Genomic DNA, 23,944 nt, shown 5'->3' on the forward strand with positions numbered 1-23,944 from the left:
AAACACAGGGTTGCAAGGAAAAAAAGTTGAACGAGCTCAAAGTTGGCTGGCGACCAACTTTGTTGAAAGCGATTAGTTGAAAGGCCGTTCGGACGAGGCGATTTTTGCTTTCAACTAAAAGTTGCCTGAAAAATCGCCCCGTGCGAAAGCCCTATAAAGCACTGTACAAATTTGTACAAATGTACCAATCGTGTGACACTGCGTTTAGCCCAGTACCACATCCGACAGCATGATTCAATAATACAAGGTTCGATAAACTGACACTTGTCTCTCTCGCACCGCTCACTTAGCAGTAGGACCGTGTTGCCTCTTCGCAAATTTACTTGGAAAAAGTGTAGCTTTGCTGTGAAATAGAAGTATAAGCTCTTGTGCAATTTGTTTATTTGTATTTGCATATGAAGCACATTTAAGCGAAGTAAACATAAACTGTTTTTAAACTGGATGTTTACATAAATCTCATAGTAGTTTTATTTTAATTTTTAGTCTTTTTGCAGCTTTTATACAGCTAAATAGCACAGAAATTACGTAATTCACGTAGATATATTAATCGTTCAATATTTCGTTTAAAATGCCAGATTTACTGCAAATACATTATAATTTACAAAAGGAATTTCACTACTAATTGCCTACTTTGCGTACTTATTTACTACCATTTTCGCAACAAGGGATTGCTTTCTTCTCCATTCTCTGTCCTTCGTAAATGCAACCTTTTGTAAGGAGTGTCAAACCGCGGCTGTCAATAATTGTCTAACCTTGTATTATTGAATCACAATATAAACAAAAACTTGTTAACAAACTGGTATACTAAAGACATAGCTTCCTCTAGAATGATTAATTATCACTCGAATCACCCCTGGACGCAAAACAGGAACACTGCTATCAATCTTATAAATAAAATCCACGCGTTGAGTGACCAGGAGTTCAGAAATGCCAACAACAAAAAGATAAAGAACATATTATACAAAAACGGGTACCCTAATAATATCATAAATAAACTTATAGCAACAGCAATAAACAAACGAAAGTCAGCAGGCATGAGAATTGAAGCTGTAAATAAACATGAACACAAAAAATTCGCAGGAGTCACATATATACATGGATTAACGGATAATAAAACATTACACAAAAACATTCGCAACGAAAATATAACCTTTGCCCACAAACCAAACCACACACTAAGCACAATTTTCAGCAAAACAAAAGACAAAATCAACAAGGAACAACAACACAATGTTGTTTACGAAATAAAATGCAAAGGAAAGGTTGGCGAAACCTGCAATAAAGTATATGTAGGCACGACAAAGCGAGCACTTGGCGTCAGAATCAACGAACACCAAACTGACGCAAAACACAAAAAGACAACAACAGCACTAGCCCAACACTTAACAATTAGCGGACACGCAGCAGACTTCGAAAACACCAAAATATTAGACATAGAAAGGAGGGAGAGGACAAGATTAACATTAGGTCTGCGAATACAACAAAGAATACAGGACGCGATGAACTTCAAAGAAGACGTGGATAACATAAATTGCGCATACCGGGCAGCAATAGGACACATTCGACGAGCAGATAAGCGATAAACATTAAGCTGTGATATTGTTATGTAGATTTATTTATTAGTGATGTCCAAATAAAATATTTTAAAATAATAATTGTGCCAAATGTGATGTAAATGTAAAGATGTAAGTGTGATCATGAAGAATTTTATTGGTATATGTGTGTATGTTAACTAATTGTTTTGATATTTCAATATGTAACATTGTATCTAATGGTTGCGTTTTTTATGTTCTTTATGTTTTATTCTAAATAAATAAAAACAGACTCCCTGAAGAAGGCGAAAAACAACGCCGAAACGCGTAGGAGGAAAAAAGGAAACTTGTTTTTGCTTTTTTAAAATCACCGGCCGGAAGAGCTCCTAAAATAACCTAAAGATAAATTAAAAACTGGTCCGAAAAATAAATACATTGTTTTTTTTTTTGTAATTCACAACTGCAATATCGTGAACTTAATTTTCCACAGACACGGCTTTGACTCATATAGTGCAAGAAATTTCCGCCAAAATACTTTTACTTAGAAAATTGAGCTAATTTCAGCACTCACGACACCAGCATGCTGGTATAATCATAAAATTTCCAAATAGTTTTTGAAGTCGCACCAGCAGCTGGTACAATCACACCACAAGAACATACACGGCCAATCGATGATGGGCCCTTTAACAAATTAAGCATATTATTATTATTTTAGACTGTTGTTAAATTGTTAATAGATAAGTTAACAGCCCTAACACTACATACACAGTATTTATATATAAAAACGTAAGAAACATACAATGAATAAACGTATATATATCAGTCTTTCTTAGTTTAAATGAAGCAAGAAACAACTTTGCCAAGTATGAATAAATTCTCCAAAGGGCTAAAAAAAGTCGAGGGGCAATTTTAAATGTGTGTGGCCAAACAAAGTATGTGGTAGCTAAATCTAGCCACCAAAAGGCTAAACGGCAACACTGATCATGATCCGACAGCTTCAGAATCAAAACGGCAAAGGAACAACAATATTAGCCTGTTCCCGCCTTTAAGGATTTAGTGAGAAGTTGTTCGCATGATAAATGTGTGAACCAGTGATGGAAAAGTAGGCCCAATAGTGCCAATTTCGGCACTTTCATTGTCAGAGGCACTTTTGGCACAATTCATTCTGTTTTGGCACAATCATAAAATATTGAAATTTAGCATAAAATGTCGATACATGAGAAAAAATCACAAACCACATTATAGATTAAAAAATTAAAATAAGGGCCGTGAGGAATATTTACAAACCGCTGAATTCTATTGTGAGTACGCAGTTTGAAAAGTTTGTTTTCGCAACAACAAGCTTTTAATTCGAAGTTTTTAGAAAGGTTCTAAGTTTGCAGTTTTATAGGTCATTAAATAAAACTGCAAGTTACTGCAATATCCCGATGATTTTTGATTTTTTCTTCGGACGGTGTCATACATTTTCATCAACTAAACAAATTTTCCAACACACTTTATATGGGAAAAAATACATAACATCGACAACTTGGATTCTCCCTAAAAATTCTGAAATACAAAGTTTGAAATGCCGGTTTGTGTACATATTTGTGTTTATTAAATTATGAGTTCGACTTTTATATAAAATCAATCAAAAAATAATCATTAAGAAGAATAGGCGAAACTGGTCAAAATGCCTCATTGCCATTATTTCGCATATAGGTACATACATATGTGTGTAAAAATGTCAGAATAGCTATATTTCGGTGTATTTCCCGTCCGCAAATGGAGTTCTGTGTAATTTTACTATGAATTTATATATATATCTCAGGAATCCTCCATAAAAACGATTTACTGTAATAATTTAGTTAATTAATAATTATTATATTATTTCAGTGTATTTTAAAAATACTATTTCTAAAAATATATTGCTTTTAATGCGCCTTAAAAGAAATTTAATTTTGTGTCACTTCCATCTTCTTTTCGGCACTATTTTTGAAGACCATTTTGAAAATTTGAAACTCCATCCCTGGTGTGATCGGAAACGACTTCGGACTATTTCGGACTAAATCCCATGAGCCATGTTGGTTCATGGACTAAATCCTGAAGTACGGGAACAGGCTAGTTGTCTGTAGCTAGCAGTGATGCCATATGCAGATTAAGGGTGATATGTTCAGTGAAAGAAAACATATTAATAGGTTCATTCCTTATCTTTTTGGACTAAAATCTGAAACAGAATAAGAATAGAAATGTATGTACAAAACACATTTACACAAGCACAAGCACAATAAACACTTACTATACTATACTTACCCTGGGATTCAGTAATTCAGTCTCATCCCAAGTCACTAAATTTGAGATTAGCAATTAGTGACTTGGGTTGATTTGGCTATTCAGTAGGAGAGAGTCACAAAAAGTTCACCAAAAATGTGTGGTGAAAACAAACACAGATAGTCAACTGATAGCGTTTACGTATGCCTTTTGCCGCGGCGCCCGAAGAGTCCCGATGGTTGAGTGGTCAAAGCATTAGGCTGCCGGTTGATAGGGTCCGGGTTCGAGTACTCCTCGGGCGTAGAGGATTTTTTATTTTTTCTTTTATTGAGTATTTTTTGCTTTTTTTTATTAGTGTTATTAGTCTTATTTTTGTAATAATTTTTAGATTTTAATGTAAAAAAAAATAATTTTTTTTCAATGGATTTGTATATTAAAGCATTTTGGTTTATTTTCTAACGAAATTCTTATTGAACAAATTTCTTCGCTTCATATTCGCGTTTTTAATAAAATGGAAAGCAATTAACTTTTTCCTAACATTTTTATTTTTGAGACCTGCTCTTAGCCAGCTGACAAATTAGTGTTTTTTTTTTTTTGAGACTAGAGACGTGAGACAGCGTTCTGAATACCAAATAGTCTCAAAATCCAAGTTCACTACCTCTAGTCACTATTAGTGACTAGAGACCGCTTACTGAATGCCAGGGTTACTATGTCAATTATTTTTTGCCTCCTTCCAATTTCAATTCACTTTTTTTACTTTTAACATTTTTCTCACTTTTTGCGCATTCCTTAATTTCCGTTAATTTAAATTCAGTTGAGTTTGACACTTCAAAATTTTGCCAGAAAAAATATTTATGACTAAATATGACTACTTAGGACTGAAGGGAGTCACTCTCACTGAGTGTTGCTCTCTCATTTTTGCTGTCATTTTCGAGTTAAGGAACGCTTTTTGGACTAAATCTGACTACTTCCGACTTTTTCTGACTATTTCTGAGAGATAGGGAAAGCAACTAATATGTTGCCTCAAAATCATAAAAGTCTTAAGATGGAGAGAGTTACCCTTAACTTGTTTGTGAATTAAAATGTATCACAAATTGTACTAAGCTAAAAATAAAAGTATCTGTTAAAAATTCGATGAAAAACGAATCATTTTGATCCATTTGGATCAAAACGGTAACACTGACGGCTTGTTCGATATAAATTAACATATGAACCAATTACAACAGATCTGACGGGTTGAGAAGCAGCCATTTGTAATAGCATTTCATGAACGAAAGACACAAGATCACGTAAGAACGAGAGAGTGAAAAAAGTCGACTTTTTTAGCGGGTTCTACGCCATCTTGTTTCACTGGAAAACGAGCGAAAAGTAAACAAAGCAAAGAAAACAACGAAAACCAAAATTAGCCAAAATTGTTGTCAGCCACTTTAAACGCACAATTTAGGTAAAATGATGCAACAAAATGCTTTAAAATGTGTTGTCATGTTGAATTAACTCTTCTTTACTTGAATAAAAGTGTAAAATAGTGGTGCTTGTGATGTAAACAAACGCTCAGCTGAAGAACCGGCTTTCGCAAAGTTTTTTCTCAAAACCAGTTACAAATACAACGTCGCGTTCTTACGTGATCTTGTATTTTTGGTTCATGATAGCATTTGAGAAAAAAACGTGTGACATTCGTAATTTTGAAGTTTGCTATTTCTGTTTTGCACAACAAATGGTGGTGGTCTACTGATACATTTCTAAATATTCACAAAGCTCGTAAAAAAATTAAATGTGAAAATTAGATCTAACAATGTAAATTTGCATCGCGGGTGAATTCAAAAACCAAACTCAGAGTGGCCAAAATAAAATTTAAATATTTTCGTGTGTTCTATTTATAAAAATAATGTGATTACACACTGGTAGGTTTTAAAAAATAGAACTGTAAGATGGTGTAACACTTTTTATTTCAGCCACCGCTATCTTTCCAAGTTCTAACGACTTTCATACTTTTGTTGCATATTCTTATTGGCACTCCCCTACTCCCTCTCTCATAAAGATTAGAAGTGAATCCAACAACAATAATAAAACCAGCAGGCAAAAAGGTAAATTAAGGCCAATGTTACAGTTTTGCACTCACTATCAGTTTTGCATTNTACCTCTAGTCACTATTAGTGACTAGAGACCGCTTACTGAATGCCAGGGTTACTATGTCAATTATTTTTTGCCTCCTTCCAATTTCAATTCACTTTTTTTACTTTTAACATTTTTCTCACTTTTTGCGCATTCCTTAATTTCCGTTAATTTAAATTCAGTTGAGTTTGACACTTCAAAATTTTGCCAGAAAAAATATTTATGACTAAATATGACTACTTAGGACTGAAGGGAGTCACTCTCACTGAGTGTTGCTCTCTCATTTTTGCTGTCATTTTCGAGTTAAGGAACGCTTTTTGGACTAAATCTGACTACTTCCGACTTTTTCTGACTATTTCTGAGAGATAGGGAAAGCAACTAATATGTTGCCTCAAAATCATAAAAGTCTTAAGATGGAGAGAGTTACCCTTAACTTGTTTGTGAATTAAAATGTATCACAAATTGTACTAAGCTAAAAATAAAAGTATCTGTTAAAAATTCGATGAAAAACGAATCATTTTGATCCATTTGGATCAAAACGGTAACACTGACGGCTTGTTCGATATAAATTAACATATGAACCAATTACAACAGATCTGACGGGTTGAGAAGCAGCCATTTGTAATAGCATTTCATGAACGAAAGACACAAGATCACGTAAGAACGAGAGAGTGAAAAAAGTCGACTTTTTTAGCGGGTTCTACGCCATCTTGTTTCACTGGAAAACGAGCGAAAAGTAAACAAAGCAAAGAAAACAACGAAAACCAAAATTAGCCAAAATTGTTGTCAGCCACTTTAAACGCACAATTTAGGTAAAATGATGCAACAAAATGCTTTAAAATGTGTTGTCATGTTGAATTAACTCTTCTTTACTTGAATAAAAGTGTAAAATAGTGGTGCTTGTGATGTAAACAAACGCTCAGCTGAAGAACCGGCTTTCGCAAAGTTTTTTCTCAAAACCAGTTACAAATACAACGTCGCGTTCTTACGTGATCTTGTATTTTTGGTTCATGATAGCATTTGAGAAAAAAACGTGTGACATTCGTAATTTTGAAGTTTGCTATTTCTGTTTTGCACAACAAATGGTGGTGGTCTACTGATACATTTCTAAATATTCACAAAGCTCGTAAAAAAATTAAATGTGAAAATTAGATCTAACAATGTAAATTTGCATCGCGGGTGAATTCAAAAACCAAACTCAGAGTGGCCAAAATAAAATTTAAATATTTTCGTGTGTTCTATTTATAAAAATAATGTGATTACACACTGGTAGGTTTTAAAAAATAGAACTGTAAGATGGTGTAACACTTTTTATTTCAGCCACCGCTATCTTTCCAAGTTCTAACGACTTTCATACTTTTGTTGCATATTCTTATTGGCACTCCCCTACTCCCTCTCTCATAAAGATTAGAAGTGAATCCAACAACAATAATAAAACCAGCAGGCAAAAAGGTAAATTAAGGCCAATGTTACAGTTTTGCACTCACTATCAGTTTTGCATTTTACAGTTATCTTTTACTTAGTTGGAAGTCAGATGACGTTTTTCTGCATTGTAATTTATTCAAGAAGAGATTACCAGTAAATAATATGGTTAATCAGGAAACACAAATGTAAATAATAGATTTACTGCGGAAACGCGGGGCCGTAGGAAAAGTGGCAAAAAATTGTGGAGCTCGCCACGTGAAAATGTCAAGACTGAGAAAAAATATAGCCTAAAATGTTATTAAGGACAAAGGAACTCTGCCACAAAATATTACGGTCCGATATCTTGTGAACTTAGTAGTAAGTAGCGCTGCAGCCACTATTACAGAAGCGTTTAAGGTATTAAAATCGAATGCAAATCAGTAGACAGCGAAGCGAAGAATTGTAAAATTGAACGCAAAGTCATAATAAAAGAGGGAAAAACCATTTTGATCAAGATACATGTGCGAGAGTGGTAGCATTTTGCCGGATCGCATGAAAACCGGACCGTTGCCTATTGGGATATGTTAGCCATTACAGAATGCAATAAAAAAACACATTTTTAAGATTTAATTGAAGGTTAGTTGGTCTGACAAGACTAAATTAATCGCTTTCAATCAGATGGCCGGGCATGGTATTGGATCAAAGACCCAAATTAAGCCCATGCGCATCACGTAAGGCAAACTGTGAATCACAGTGGTAGGTCAATAATCATTTGGGGTTATATTTCAAAAATATTGTTGGTCCGTTAGTACGCATTATGCATAAAGAACAGTACCTATCTGTTCATATTTCAACAAAATTTGCAAGGTGTAGTCGAAAAATGAGAGTTTCTGCTGAAAAATCACCCAAAACATACTGCATATGTTCGCAAAGACTGGATACAAAAGCAAAAATTTGATATTTTGAAATGACCTCCACAATCCGCGGATATGAATCTCGTCGAAAATTTGCGAAATCAACTAAAAGCGCAGCTTACTAAGTATCCAAGTCCGTCCAATGGAGTACATGAACTATGAAAGCAAACCAAGGATATATGGGAGGCTATACCTCCAGAATTTTTACAGAGATACACATTAGGTATGCCAAATTGCAACCAGGAACTAAAAAAAGCAAAAGCATACTAAACATTGTGTTAATAATTCTTTTTTTCGTGAAAATTGTCAAAAAGTTATTAAAAATATATGAGTGCAAAATTGTAACATTTGCCTTAATTTACATGTTTGTCTGCTGGTTTTATTATTGTTGTTGGATTGACTTCAAATCTTTATGAGAGAGGGAGTAGGGGTGTACCAATAAGAATATACAACAAAAGTATGAATGTCGTTAGAACTTGGAAAGATAGCGGTGGCTGAAATAAAAAGTGTTACACCATGTTACAGTTTTGCTCGTCACTGTATATTCTTTAAGAGCACTGCGAACGCTAGCGTTATTTACATTATCTTCACCATAAACTCATCAAATGTTCGGCTCACTCATGACTTTGCACGTGGAGTATATGTAAAATAGTTTATTTGTGGTAATGGCATAATTTTTATTCCGAGCTTTAAAGTGAGGCGAAAAATATTTATCACATTTTTAAAACACAAAATTTAAAACATCAAAACGGCTAAGCTTTTTACGCCAAACTTTTCAGAAACTGACAATAGAGAAAAAACGAGTTAAAAAAAATTGATAACAAATAACCAAGCAAGCAAGAACCACAAAAAGTGTTCCACCGTCTCATCTTCTACAAGGCAGGATGGGCAAATGGAAATGTCATTTACGCCTATCACAGTCAGGTGCTTGTGCCACGTGAAGCAGTCTAGCAAGTTGTCTGCAGTGTCGTCTGCAAAAAATTAGATAGAGCTTGTGAGATTGAAGGCAACATGAGTTTTGCCCACCTGCATCCTCTCGATACCTCTCAGTAATTTCTGAGCGAAGTATTCACCCAGTTTCTGATGGTGGCTTCGATTGCCGAAGGTAGGAGCACTAAAACTAGTTGCTGACCCAGGAATGCCTGGTCTAAGCAAACTCTGGCCAAATGATCAGATGTCTCATAACCAGGTACACCAGAGTGACCTGGCACCTCGTTTATTTCACCATCATATTTTAGTCGAGACTTGCATTTCCGAACTAGTTTGGAAGTACTTAAATATAGGGCTGGTCAATGCCTTAAGTGCAGCTTGGTTGTCACTGCAGTCACGTAAACTCCTTCCCCTCCACCTGTGTTCCACCACGTAGTCCATGGCTTTGAGTATTGCAATTACCTCAGCCTGGAAGACCGAAGCATATTCCTCTACAGAAAAGTGAAGCTTATCTCTATTGACCTCGAAAAATACCCCAGATCATGAGCCAGAGTCAGTTTTGGAGCCATTAGTGAAGATTCGACAATGTGTGTCCGATCTCAGCGATGTAATCAAACCAGCATGCAGTCTCAGGAAACTCAACATTATAGAATCTCTTCAACAAAGGTAATGGTGGCGTACTATCCTGTAGCGTTGAAAAGACACAAGTGCTTAAATCTTTGTCGCCAGCAATTTTCGCCGCGCCCTACTCATTGTCATACTAGCGTCCGGTTCTTTTTAGTCTGCAGATGGCCATTAAGGCTTCCCCACGTATGAAAACACAAAGTGACGGTAAGTACAGTAATGCGTCAAGAGCACTATACACCACTCAAAAGAATTAAAGTTAAATAAAGAGGCTATGAAGCAACCATTTTGGTTTTTTTTCATCGAAACCAGATAAATTTTCGTGGACCCCCATTTAGAACTCATGGACCNTACATTCAAGTTTTGGAAGTGGAAGGAGATTTTTTCTTTCTTGTTGGTAAGTTCCTTAAATTGTCCTGCAGAGCTTAAATCAGATGCATTTTGTGTGGTAAAACGGAAAGGTGTGTTAATAAATGTAATGACGAGGATGTTAAATTTATACTGTGTGGTAATACGAATCATGTCTCTTTAAATAAAAATAAATGCCCTGCATGGGCAAAAGAAAAAGACGTTATTGAAATTATGACCATTAATAAACTCTCAAAAAAAGAAGTTTATGACAATTACAAGGATATCCTAAATACAAATAATCGGTTTTCGCTTTTGGAGAATTTTGATGGGTCTTTCCCGGTGAGAGATAAGAGGTCTAACATAACACAAAATAATAGAATTATTACTAGTAGAATACTAACCAAAACTAAGTATAATGTGGTTTTTAAGGAGAGGATGCCACTTTCCAATGAGACTGAGAATAAACAGCATAATAATGTTTGCAAGGAAGTTATCACTCCGGTTTTCAATAGAGATAAATGGGATAGAGTTTCTGAACTGGAAAGACGTTTGGCCTTGTTGGTTGAGAAATTTCAAATTAATTCTGAGGATCCTTTAGTTAGATTAATGGGTAATTTATGCAAAGTTAATGTTAGTGACCGATGGGTCAGATCTTCTATAACTGATGATAGAAAAGATAAAGATATTACAGCTTAATTGTCAAAGCCTTACGGCTAACAAAAGTTTTATTGATTTTTATATTGACCTCAATGAACAACACAATGCCCTTCAAGAGATTTTTTCGCATGATGAGCAAAAGTGTGAAAATAAATTGATTAATTTTAACTTACTTAAAAAAACTACACCTTTTCCAACTGTATTTCAGAAAAAAGCAATTGTATTTCAGAAAAGCTCAAAACAATTTCAGAAAAGACCAAATGTATTTCAGAAAACCTTAATTGGATTTCAGAAATTCCAATTGTATTCCGGAAAACCTCAATTGTATTTCAGAACAGTGGAAATGTATTTCAGAAAAGCTCAAAACAATTTCAGAAAAGACCAAATGTATTTCAGAAAACCTTAATTGGATTTCAGAAATTCCAATTGTATTCCGGAAAACCTCAATTGTATTTCAGAACAGTGGAAATGTATTTCAGAAAAANCTGAGTATTCCTCGGGGGTAAAATCTGATTAGGGTTGATAATGAGAAGGAGACTGAATTTTGTTGATTCAGAGTTGTATACAAAATTACTGTGGTATGAAAGGGAGCAACAACCGTACTATGGCAGAGTGGCACAAGTCATGACTATGTAATAGTACCCCAAAGTAATTGCAAAAGTGAAAAAAACATTGCAAATTTGTTATATTACACCGTACATATAATGAACTGTTAGATGCTGAAAACGCTTGTAACTTGTAGATCACTCAAGNGCGGTAGTGGAGAAGAAGAAATATGCAGTATATAACGACGTAGACTGATTACGCATTGTTGAGGCTGCCAATAGAGGTGAAGATTGGTGCAGTTTGGCAGCGTCNCCCCAAAAGTACGCCTCGGGGACCAAATGGTAAAAAACTGCAAAAAGGTTTATTACTGTATATTCTGTGGAAGCAGCCAAGGCGAGAAGTTGTGTTTTACCTGCAGCGGAAAAATTTGGATTGTCTTCGGTGCAAGGGTGAAAATTTAAATTTCATTAAATTATCAATTTTTGCGTTTGTGCTTAAATTTTTCAATTTATGATTGGCTAATAATTTGTGAATTTCAAGCAAAGTTTTGTGGTTTTTTATCTATGTATATTAGACTGGGTCGGTCCCCATACAAAAAAAAAAAGTTGCTAANAGAGCAGATCGTATCAAAAGTGCAAGTGGAGCTAAGAAAAAACATTTGCACATCGACCGCAGAAAATTATCTAGAAGGCAAAATGTTTAGCCTTAAAAAGCTACACCATTTGCCAGCGACGATGAATACGCTGGATAATAAGCAAAAGCGAGCAGAATTTGTAACCAAGTTGAGTGCCTTTATTCAACAAGGCAAGCAAATAGTGTACATAGATCAAACAAATTTTAATTTATTTTGTCGCCGCACAAGAGGTCGCTCTCGGTCTGGAACGCGAGCAAGTTTAACGTTGCCTCCATCAAGAGGACCAAACGTTCACCTAATCGGAGCTATAAGCACATCAGGTGTGCTATCAATGGAAACGCGTCGTGGCTCGTTCAAAAAGGAGAGCGCTGCAGAGTGGGTGAAAGAACTTTTAGAGAAGTGGAGAACTTTAGGCAACGATTTGACGGATTTGGTCATTGTATGCGACAATGCACCCTGCCATTCTGGACTAGAGCATATTTGCAATAACGGATCAGCCACTCTTTTACGTCTAGGACCATATTCCCCGATGCTAAATCCGATTGAAAATATATGGTCAAAAATTAAATCGTCCGTAAAAACTAATATGGCACTTCCTACGATAAATGGCCGAGGAGTAATAGAAAGGCGTCTGCAATATTTGGAAGAAGTTATTCGTCAGGCAAAGGATACTGTTGCTACAGCAGATTGTGCTCGCGCTATACAGCACTCGTCCATTTTTTTTTCAGATGCTTTGGCGTTGCGTGACATGCCGGTTGGAATGTAATCCCAAGTTCGTTCTTTTTTAATAAATTCGCTGCTCTGTTCCGTCGTTGCAACTTGGTTTTTTATTTGGTCGGAACGGGATGTTATATTTTGGTCTGCTCTTAGAAATTTGTATGCTTCTTTTCTGAAAAACATTTCAGTTTTTCTGAAATACATTTGGCTATTTCTGAAATACATTTGCGCTTTTCTGAAATACTTTTCTGGTTTTCTGAAACACATTTGAGGTTTTCTGAAATACAATTGGAATATCTGAAATACATTTCACTTTTTCTGAAACAAATTTGCGCTTTTCTGAAAAACAATTACATCTGAAATACAATTGGAAAAGGTGTAGATCTGATGGCTATGGGGATGTAGCTGTTGGATTTAGGAAAAATATAAGATATGAAGGAATAATATATAATACTGTTCATGATATTATTATTGCTAGCACTTTGAGTTTAGATGAGAATTTTGTCATCTGCTATGCTTATTTTTCCCCTAGTATTAATTCTAGTATTTTTGGTTAGTAAAGTGGTTATGAGATTAATAGACTTCTATCTTTTTTTGGCAAAATTTAATAACTTACTCATTTTGGGTGATTTCAATGCAAAAAATAGGGTTTGGGGTGAAAGTGTTGGTAATTTTGAAGGTAAGCTTATTTTTAATGAAATTAGAAAAGTGGGTTTTATGTGTCTTAATGATGATACAAATACTTTTTCAGAAGCTAGAAACAATTCTTTTGTTGAATCTGTTTTGGACTTATCCTTTACCAATTCTCACTTCAATATTTTATGGAGTTGTAGTCCTGCGTATGTGGGGGGTAGTCACCATCACCCAATATCTATTGTTATAGAGGGAATCAAAAGAGTTTCTCGGCCTTTTATTTGCAAATACAAACATATCTGTGAAGGGCTGGATTTAGTATAAATCGGCATTCGCAGCATGTGATTGCGAATGATTCACAGGCACTGAGCCGTTGAACAACGTTTGGCAAATAAACGTGCCAGAAATAGTTCCGATACTAGCAAGTCAATATTCTTATTAAGTCTCATCGAAAAATTTCTTGTCGTTTAAAGAATAAAGGGAATGCCGCATTATACTAAAGCCAGCCTTTCGACATAAGCTACTTTTCCATACGAACACAGATATGAAAGCTTTATCGTCCATTCAAGGTACTTGTGATTCGGGGGATGTTGTTGTGGCTATTAAGCAAGAAATTTCAAAGGCTACTGTTGATTTAAATACTGTAAAATTTACTCCTAAAGAGTGGTGGAATAAGGATTTAAGAAGGATGTATCGTAGGTTATTGGCTAGTAGGAAAAAGAGATTAATTTGTAGAATTGAGGATATGGATCTTGCGTGTGTGAGAGCTGAGGAATGGAAAAAAGCGGTTAAGGGTGGTAAAAGTAGAAGTTTTAAAGAAAGAATTTATGAATTGAATTCTTGCCCTAACTCCAGGGAGGCTTGGAGATTGGTAAATAACATTAAAGGTAGTAAATATAAAAACGTTGAATGGATAAGAGATGACAATGAAAGATATTTAAATTTTCTCAAAGATCAGGTCTGTATTTTGAATGATGATCTCAGTGTTCAGCAGAATTTTTTTAATGTGGATCCCCATATTAGTTGTAGCGATTTAACCTTCTCCCTAGTTGATATGGATTTAGCCTTAAGTAAGAAAAAAAGGTCGGCTGCGGGACAGAATTGTATTACTTTTGAGATGCTTAAAAATTTGTTTGATGAGTGCAAACGTTTGTTGATTGAAGATCTTTGCTTTCATTTTAACAATAACTTTGTCAAGGCTGATTCGAGAGTTATACGCATAGTTCCATTCCTAAACCCAATAGAGATTTAAATGATATTAAAAACTATAGGGCGATATCTCTTTACTTTCTGTTGTTGTTAAAACTCTTAATATGATTGTTAAAGATAAATTGGTGAATTGGTCGGAGTTAAAGGGTATAATACCAGCACGAAGTTTTGCATATAGAAAAGGTAAATCAGCCACAATGTGTTTAAATGAGTTTTTGCATTGGGTTGGAATGCTCAAAGTTAGAAAACAGAAAATTTTTATTTGTGTTTTAGATATTAAAGATGCGTATAATTGTGTTAATCTTGTTTTTTTTTGCGAAAAATAATGATAAATAAGGGTTTTGATATGAAATTTGTCAATTAGATTTATATTTTTTTCTAAGAGGATTTTGAAATAAGGTGATAAACAGGTACTTGTAGATAATGGTTTACCTCAAGGCAGTTGTTTATCTCCCTTACTTTTTAATATTTATACTGCTGATCTGCATCTTTTAAATGATGGCAATGTTATGCTTTTCCAGTTTGCTGATGATTTTGTTTTAATGTGTCATGATAAGAATGAAACAAGGGCTTTGAATTTGCTTAAAGATAGTATTAGCTGTTTTGAACAGAGATGTGGTGCTTTGAATCTCACTGTTAATCATAGCAAAACGAAGTTTATGAATATTGGTGTAACCAGAAGAAAACAGTTTCCTCTTAGAGTTAATCAGCAAGAAATTTAATAGGTTTATAGTTTGAAATGATTGGGTAGAATTATATCTGCAAATGCTACGGTTAATAGTCATATAGATATGATTAAAAAAGAGATTACCCCTAACAAAAATTTACTAATGAAATTAACGACTATTAAATCTGGACTTGAACCTCAAATTGCTCTTAATTTCTATAGGGCTTTTATTCGCTCTAAAGTTGAATTTGCCAATATCACTTTTGCCAATGCACCTGCTGGTGTTAATAAAAAAATACAAATAATTATTAATAATATGCTTAGGAGGTGTCTTGGGGTTCCCCCCAGCACTCCAATTCATAGTCGTTTTGCTTTAGCGGGTGAAATTCCTACTTTAAAAAGAGCTGAATGGCCCACTGCTAAGGAGTTGTGTAGACAATGGATGTCTAATTTTGAATTGAGAAATGTTTTAGGTACGGGTCAGGCTATCAAATCTAGCTATGGGCATGTATATATGAAATTTAAAGATATTTTTAATAATATTAATACTAATACAAAATTTGTTAAACACAAAGATTTAACTTTACTTAAATCAAGATTTGATGTGTCAAAGAAAGATATATGTGCAGAAAAGATGAGGGCTTTTTATTTAGAGGAAAAAAATCGGTTGCAAGATGATGGGCTCTTTATTTTAGCTACTGATGCGTCGCATGAACGAATTAGAACAGATCTGACCGGTTGAGAAGCAGCCATTTGTAATAGCAATTGAGAAAAAAGTGTGTGACGTTCGTAATTTTGAAGTTTGCTATTTCTGTTTTGCTTCTTTCTTTATGGGTATTTTGTCGGTGGTTTATTTCAGTGATTTTTAAGTGATTTTTTGTGCAAATGTAATGAATTGTGAATGAAATGAAGTGCGCGGTGATTGGATGCAAAAACACGTACAAAAATAATAAATTGGTTAGCACAAACATGTGCACAACATTGCTTGCAGTTTTTCTTTATGCTTCGTCTTCATATTCTTTGTTTACTTTTCACAGAAAATAACATGGCGCCGAAATTACAAACGTCAGCCAGAAAATTACTTTTTTCTTTTGCTTCATCTTGTCACATCTTGTGTAGTTGGATCATGGATGCGTCGGTTAAGGAGGATGTTGTAGGGGTTGCAGTGCATGATGTTAGGAATAAGATCTCATACTTATATAAGTTAGAGGATCGTTTTTCTTCAACTTTTAGTGAGTTAGTTGCAATTAAAGAGGCGGTAGTTTTTTTTTGTTATTTTTTCTGATAGTTTGGCGGTTATAAGTGCTTTAGGTCAAATACTACTGTTCTTTTACTATAGCTGATATCACAACACAATTTTAAGGTCTCAGCTTGTTAGTATTCATATTATTTGGGTGCCTAGTCATGTTGGCATTGATTGGAATGAGAGGGCTGCATTAGTTACTGGTAAGGTTCTTCAGGTGCCTTTAACTCCCTTTGAAGCGCTGAATAAAATTCATAGGATTGTTTGGAATGAGTGGGAAAGTGAGTTTTTAAGTTTAAGTAATATTAAAGGTAAATGTTTTGTAGTAAATGGTGGTAAGGTTTCTCATAAGCAGGCATGGGCAGAGAGTTAGCAGGTGCTAAAAGAGCGTAAGCGTTGCGTGTACGTCACCGTTGCCGCTTTGGTAATTTTCAAGGAATGAAACCGAAACCCAAACCGAAACCGTAACCGTTTAAAACCGTTTCGTTTTTTAAAACCGAAACCGAAACCGTAACCGTTATCTTAACCTGAAAAGGAACGATACCGAAACCATTTCAATCACAGGTTTCAATCTGTTTCCAGAAATTTACAAAAATAATAAATCAAAATTTCTTTGAAATAAATGATTTATTTAACCAAAATCAGCAATATTTTGTTAAATTCTTGTTAAGTAGTAAATAAGTATGTCAAGGTAACTTTTCGCAAAAAGCTACTAAAATGGTGCCTAGAAGTCATTTTGATTTTCATTTTCACGTGTATAGTTGTAAAGGACACAGAAATGAAGGGGTTTCATAATTATGTAGTAAATATATGACGAAAATAACAATTATATTTTAGTTTTCATACACGTTTAGTTTTACAGCAAAAAGGAAACATTTAAGTGAATCTGGTGATGACGTTGTTGCTGTGTATCTGTGTAGTTTTCAGCGAAAACTGGTTTTCGTTTGACAGATTTTACATGGACGAAAACACAAGTTTTAGGTCGAAAATCAGTTTTAGCAACGAAAACATGTTTCCGATGTGACGTGAATCAGCTGTTTCTCGACTTGTGGGCACGAAATGTGTTTTTTTGCGTTCCCGTACTTCTGGACTTTGTTCCATTTTTGAAAGAAAATGTTTCTCTTATTCTCTAATTACCAAATCCGGTCCGGATTGTTAGGGAAAGAACCTAGTGTTGATATTATCAGTGAACTGTAATTTTAAATTTTCTTTCCTCAACCTTTAAGACATTGTGATTTAAATAATATCAACAAAATTTCTGTGAAAAACCGAAACCGAAACCAAAACCGAAATAAATTTTGAAGAACGAAACCGAAACACTTGGCAAAACCGAAACCCAAACCGGAACGTTATTTTGAATCGGTTTCATTCCTTGGTAATTTTTAACCAAAATTGGTAATTTTTTTCTTTATTTATCAAGTTTGGTAATTTGGTAATTTATTTTTCAATTTGGTAACTTTTTCTCTTCGGTCTTACATGTCAAATAGGTTAATCTTGGTTCTGGTTCCACATTAGTAAGTGGCCGGTAAGCGTTTCCTTTTATAGAAAACCCAGGTAGTCCTGAAAGTTTCGCAAGGCGAAAGTTGTTCCAGCGTTCCTTTGCTAATAGAATGGTGTGTTCTTTAAGAAACCGCTTGAAAGTTTTGGGTAATCCTACCTTTCCCTGTCAGTTCGCCAGCTTTTCAATTACTATCAATTTTCCGGTGTACCCGGCAACCATATATATGATCAGAATTCTACGTAAATACGTATGTTCTTGTTCAAAAAGCTACGGCATTCAGCGGGGGACTTCACTCTGTCTATGTGTGAGTCGAAAGCTTTCCTTCAAGCGTTGAATTTTTGATATATTTTCTTGTCACTTGTTTATATAGAGTGTTCGAAAAAATTATAACCGCACCATATTTTGATAAGTTTTAACATGTTATTTCTTTTTCTTGTAATTTAATTTTGGTTATTTTTTATAAAAATATTGTTCTTTTTTTAACAGAACTCAAAAAAATTCAAATATCAAACTTTGTTCAATATTTAAAAAATTCAAGAAACTTTCGTAAAAATGTTATGTTAAATAATGGAGCGCTGATTGCCTGAAAAGCTTGGTATCTTCGGATATACATATCGTTACCTTTATATAGAAAGGCCCTAACTGATATTGTCGCTGAAATACAAAAAGCCGTAACTAAGTAAAAATCCAAAATTTCCCTTTTGATTGTTTATGATGCATTTCATCCAATTATAAATCCGCACATCATTTTAATTTTAATTTTAGTCAGTTGCGGCTTTTTTTGCGTTTCAGCGACTATATGAGTTAGGGCCTTTCTATATTAAGATAACGATATGTACAGACATATCGAGCCCTAACTGCCAAAATAACGTAAGCGACATTTTTTTCAAAATTTTCTTTTTGATGCAGAAAAGCATCGATATGTATGTTTGTGCAGTTCTGCACATAAAATAAGTTTGGTAATTTTTTGTTGAATTTGGTAACTTTTTCTGGTGATTTTGGTAAAAAATAAAAAAATTGTGTGGCAACACTGGTGTACGTATACAAACGAGAGAGCAGCGATGAGAACACGACAGCATGCAAAATGAAGTAGGCACACTAACACATTCTCACTTTTAGCTCACGCTTCCCAATTTGCCACAGGGCGAAGACGACGTCGTTACGACATCGTTGCGACGTCGTTCTGGCGAAGTCATTTTGGCGAACTCGAAATGACGTCTTTACGACATCGCTCTGGTGAAGTCGTTTGGATGAACTCGAAACGAAGTCGTTTTTTCCATATAAAATTCAACGTCGTTCCGACGTCGTTTTTCTCATCGAATCGAAGTCGTTGTGACGTTGGTCTGGTGAAGTCGTTTGGGTGAACTCGAAACGAATCCGTTTCATCGAACCCACAAGTTTTTTGAGGAACCTTCGGCCTGGGTTGGACTAGTTCCACGCCCATATATAAGTATAAATAAAAGTCATTCATTTCGATAGTAAACCGTTTTTATTATGACAGAATATGGAATCCACAATGTATACTTGTGCTCAGAATATTAAGCCGCCTACATCCTTTTTTCAGTATTCATAATATTCTTCGTATTGATTTTTATTTTTTATTTTTTAATAAAGGTACAGTTCACTCTATAGGCCTTATTAATAAAAAAATAAAATTTGTGGGTATGAAGTTTTTTTAAATTTGGTATAAAACTGTACTTTTACTTTTAATTTGGTATAAATTTTGAGCATCGTATTGCAGTTCGCAGGTATATCGTTGTTGCGGGCTGCAGGGGAGTCCTTTTTCCGACCCGCCGGCGAGTCGTTTTTGGGACCCGCCGGTATTTCGTTTTTTCGACTCGCCGGCGAGTCGTTTTTGCGGCCCGCTGGCGAAGTGTGCTTTTCATCCGACGGCGAGTTCGCCGGCGAGTCGTTTGTGACTGTCGCCGGCGAACAAATTGTTCACCAAAACGAGTTGGAAACGACTCCGTAATATGCGTTACGGCGTCGTTTGGCAAATTGGGTTGTTTGTGGTAGTGCCCACCAGCGTTGCCAGGTTGACGTTTTTAACGTCATTTGGACGTTTTTTGTATCTTGTTGACGTTCGGACTTTTTTGTGCAAAAAATGGCGTTTTTTAACTTCCCAGCAATTTTTCTATGTTACTAAATCTTTTAAGTAGAACTGATTTTGAATTATTTTCTTAATAAATCTTAACAAGCTTTGTTTTTGGCAGCAGCTTCTTCAAAAAAAATGTGTCCTTGTGACACAAAAGACTTAAATACGATGCATACCAAGCGTATGCGCATTTTTTTTGATTCTTGGACTAAGGATCCCGCGTTCAAAGGCTGGTTTTGTAAACACTTGAAGTTACGAGGCTTATTGCAATGTTAGCAAGTGCACATTAAAATCCAAATCAGGAAGAGCTGATCTACATATTGCAACACGCACGCTCGCAAAAGCACCAAAAAAGCTGTAGCAGCATAAAAATTCAGAAAAAAGTAGGCAACTTTTTTAAGACTTCATCGAAAATGTAATGAACGCAAAAAAAAACTGAAATATTGCTATGTTCCTTCCTAGCAGAACGTAATTTAGCATTTTCGACAATCGAGCACCTAACCAAATGTTTACAAGAGAGTAAAAATTATTAAAAATCAACGCGATTCTTCGGCAACTTAAAACTTGCACATTATTACCCTGGAAATGGGCGATCAAACTGCATACTCAAAAAAATTCTTAAAAATCCGAATAAAAACTTGAAAATTTAGCTGAAAATTTGCAGATTTTTTATAATTTTTGCACAAAGTTTTAAATGTGGATTTATATTTTTTTTGTTATATAATGAGCTTGGCTTTTATGGAAAAATAATAAACATTAAATAAACGAAAGAAAAACAGCCACAATCGATCAAAATATTGATGACTTAATCAGCTGATGACAAGTGTATATATAAATGATTTTTTTATTAACAATTTCAAACCAGTTTACAATGAATTTTAAATGAGCTCTATCAAAATGACATTATAATACACCCTACTTATGTATGTACCTTTGTATACAGTAAAAGTTTAATAAGAACAATTCTGTGTGCATACATTTGAAAAAGACGTTTTTGGGCAGGAAATGACGTTTTTTCCGACCAAGAGGGACGTTTTCTCATGCCGAAGACCTGGCAACACTGGTGCCCACCTCTGCTCATAAGCCTTGGTTTAAAAATAAGGCTTGTAATATGCGTGTATATGATATTAAGCTGATTAATAGATTAATAACTGGCCATACTTATGGAAATATGTATTTGAGTAATTTGCTAGAGGTGTAAGTGACCAAAGCTCTTGCTGCCATACCACTGAATCCTTGGATGTCTTAATTTTTGAATGTTCCAGGTAAGCTGCTGTTAGGAATGATTTTCGGATTTTCAGTAAATATACTGAATTAAAAGATATTTTATGTTATAACAATATTTGTGAGTACAAAGAACTGAAAAAATATTTTGACAAAATACAATTGTTAAAAGATTTATTTATGAATGGAAAAAATAAGAAAAACCAACCAGCCCTCTTCTGGTTTGAGGTAACGCGGATGTGCAGACCTCCGCGCTACCTCCTAATCCAGGGTGTTAAGCGACACCGTGCCTATTGGACGGCTTGCAGCCAGGAGGGTATAAACCGGCTGTATTTGAACGGCGCCTTTCTGATACTGAGCCGCATCGGGGCGCTGGCGCGGCGGACTTTTGGAGATCCCCTACGAAAAATTTATACCACTGAGCTCGCCTCGTCAAGCAGGTGGTCATACGAACTAGATGGTGACAAAAACAGCAACCAAAAAACAAAAAAAAAGAAAATTTTACAACAACAACAGCCACAACAACAGCAAGTACAGTAAAAATAACACCCGCGGCTTTAAATGCGGCCCAAGAAGTGCTGAGCCGAAAGGCAGTTTCCTAGACCAGCTAACCGCCGAGGAGGCAGCGCTGTTCATCGAACATGCAAAGGACGACGACCAACCAGGAACCAGTGCAGATGCGCTACGTCGCATGGGCCAGAGCAAAACAGGTAGTTTTAAAAACAGTAATTTGACAGGAAATCACAATTTACCTGCCGAACTAGATCGGCCGCAACACCGGTCCGGCAGTTCTCTTTCCAGGTACAGAGAGACAGCAAGGTCAGACAGCAGCCACCGCACCGATGGTAGTCACCACTCCAAGAACCGGCATCGCTCGGGTAGCCGGCGCCGCTCTACAAGTCGACACCGCGCAAAGAGTCGGCAGCGCTCCAAGAGCCGGCGCCGCTCCGAAAACGGTCACAGGGCGGAGAAGGAGAGACTCCATAGGTCGCACAGCAGTAGCGCCTCAGCAGCGTCCGACGACTCCGGGTGGCAGAAGCAGAGGAGTAGGAAACATCGCAGGGCCAACCCTCCTCCGATGTCGCGGCCAGGTCAACCGGGGTCACTAGACGATCGGCTTCGCGAGGGCTTAAGCGGTTACGGGGTTAAATGGTACCTGCGGTACCTCGGTCAAGGCAAGCCCTCAGTTGAAGCCAGAGCTATGGCAGAGGTCAGAATGGAGATAGAGAATGAGGGACGTGAGAGACACAGAAAAGTCGACAAACCCGCACCCGCCGATAGGTGGAAGAGCGGGCCCAAAAAACAGGCACACTTACCCGCACTTGCTGAAAAGCAGAAGAGCGGGCCACAGCAGCACAGACCCGCGCCCGCTAAAAGGCGGAGAAGCGAGGAACCAACAGGCTCTAACAAAAGAGGTAGCAACCAGGTCACTCCGCCAGAGACACTGGGCACCAAACGGCAGCGGGAGCAGCCACCCCCTCCGAACTCATGGTCTAGGAGCCTGGCCGGGCTGACCGAGTAAGGGCAGGCGCAGGGGGGTGCCACTTAGCAACCCAGCTATTCGTAAGCTCTCAAGGGCATTCGGGTAGCGGTGCTGCCTTGTGAGTACCCTGCTGCTGCCCTGAGCTCGGAAGACCTAACCAGACTCCAGGATGCCATCATGGAAGAGGTTTTCAAAGGATGGTCGCACCCGCTGGTGTTCTGTGGGGTGTACTTCAGATCCGGCATGCTCCTGGTCGACTGCAGGAACAAGAGAACAGCAACTTGGCTGGTGAAGAAAGCACCGGCACTTGAGGGCTGGAAGGGACCCGAGATGTGCACGAAGAGGGGGATGGCATCCCTCCAGTGCATAACATCACGGTGTTCCTGCCAAGGAGCGCCGACAAATCGGCGGAGTTTGCGTTGGGGCTACTAAAAGCGCAGAATGAGGGCATCCACATCTCTGCGTGGAAGGTAGTGTCCAGCTCCGTAGAGGAGAACGGGCTCAGACTAGAAAGAAACCGCTCCACCTCATCGTTGAGTGGGGCAGCACGGATACGAACCGCAGAGGTGAGTGTCTCCTAGAGTACATTTTAAGTGAGGAACTAAGCATACACAATGTTGGCCACACACCGACATTTGTAACGAGGGCTAGGGAGGAGGTACTAGACATCACGCTAGCCACAGACTGGCTAGTCCTCTGGTCACCCAGTGGAGGGTCTCATCGGAGCCCTCACTGTCAGACCATAGGATTATCCAGTTTGCACTAGGAGTAGAAGTCAAAACAAGGCAGGCAAACAGGAACCCCAGGAAAACTGACAAAGTACAACGAGACTTTAGAGTCAAACCTAACTGGAATTAAGTCCAGGAGTAGGTACACTAACTGCATGAGCCTAGGGAGCACCGTCAATGAGTTAAATGGCGCTATTGTAGATGCCTTTCACTCAAGCTGCCCGGAGACAAAACCAGGAGGGAAGGCGCAGCCCAACTGGTGGTCTCGGAAGATATCGGTGCTCAGAAAGGAGGTACGCAAACTATTCAATAGAGCAAAGCGCACAGGGCGCTGGGCTGAGTACTCAGCAAGTCTAACTAATTACAGTAAAGAAATCAGGAAGGCTATACATCGCCTCCTTCAGCCGCCAGGCTGCACAAGGCCTTGACAAGGGACCATACAGATACCAGACTAGCAATCCAGCTAGCCAATGGCACTTACTCAGGCAAC

The 23,944-nt window shown here is 36.8% G+C and overlaps 2 protein-coding genes across 3 annotated transcripts; both read left to right on the forward strand.

Moving 5' to 3' along the window:
- The first annotated feature begins 13,056 nt into the window (after positions 1-13,056).
- Positions 13,057-14,562, forward strand: LOC108372590 (uncharacterized). 2 transcript variants are annotated; one of them, XM_017628326.1, is made up of 2 exons: positions 13,057-13,603; positions 13,851-14,562. In XM_017628326.1, the coding sequence occupies exons 1-2, from the start codon at positions 13,164-13,166 to the stop codon at positions 14,554-14,556; spliced, it is 1,146 nt and encodes a 381-aa protein (XP_017483815.1). In that variant the 5' UTR covers positions 13,057-13,163; the 3' UTR covers positions 14,557-14,562. The 2 variants fall into 2 exon arrangements, with proteins under 2 accessions (XP_017483815.1, XP_017483808.1); XM_017628319.1 differs by having other exon boundaries at positions 13,057-13,599; positions 13,847-14,562.
- Positions 14,563-21,190: 6,628 nt separating this feature from the next.
- Positions 21,191-22,765, forward strand: LOC108372325 (serine/arginine repetitive matrix protein 5-like). Its single transcript, XM_017627991.1, has 2 exons — positions 21,191-21,216; positions 21,760-22,765. The coding sequence occupies exons 1-2, from the start codon at positions 21,191-21,193 to the stop codon at positions 22,763-22,765; spliced, it is 1,032 nt and encodes a 343-aa protein (XP_017483480.1).
- Positions 22,766-23,944: the final 1,179 nt, after the last annotated feature.

This window comes from Rhagoletis zephyria, unplaced genomic scaffold, assembly GCF_001687245.7.
Source record: "Rhagoletis zephyria isolate East Lansing unplaced genomic scaffold, Rhagoletis_zephyria_1.1 Rzeph_scaffold_00074, whole genome shotgun sequence".
NCBI lineage: Eukaryota > Metazoa > Arthropoda > Insecta > Diptera > Tephritidae > Rhagoletis > Rhagoletis zephyria.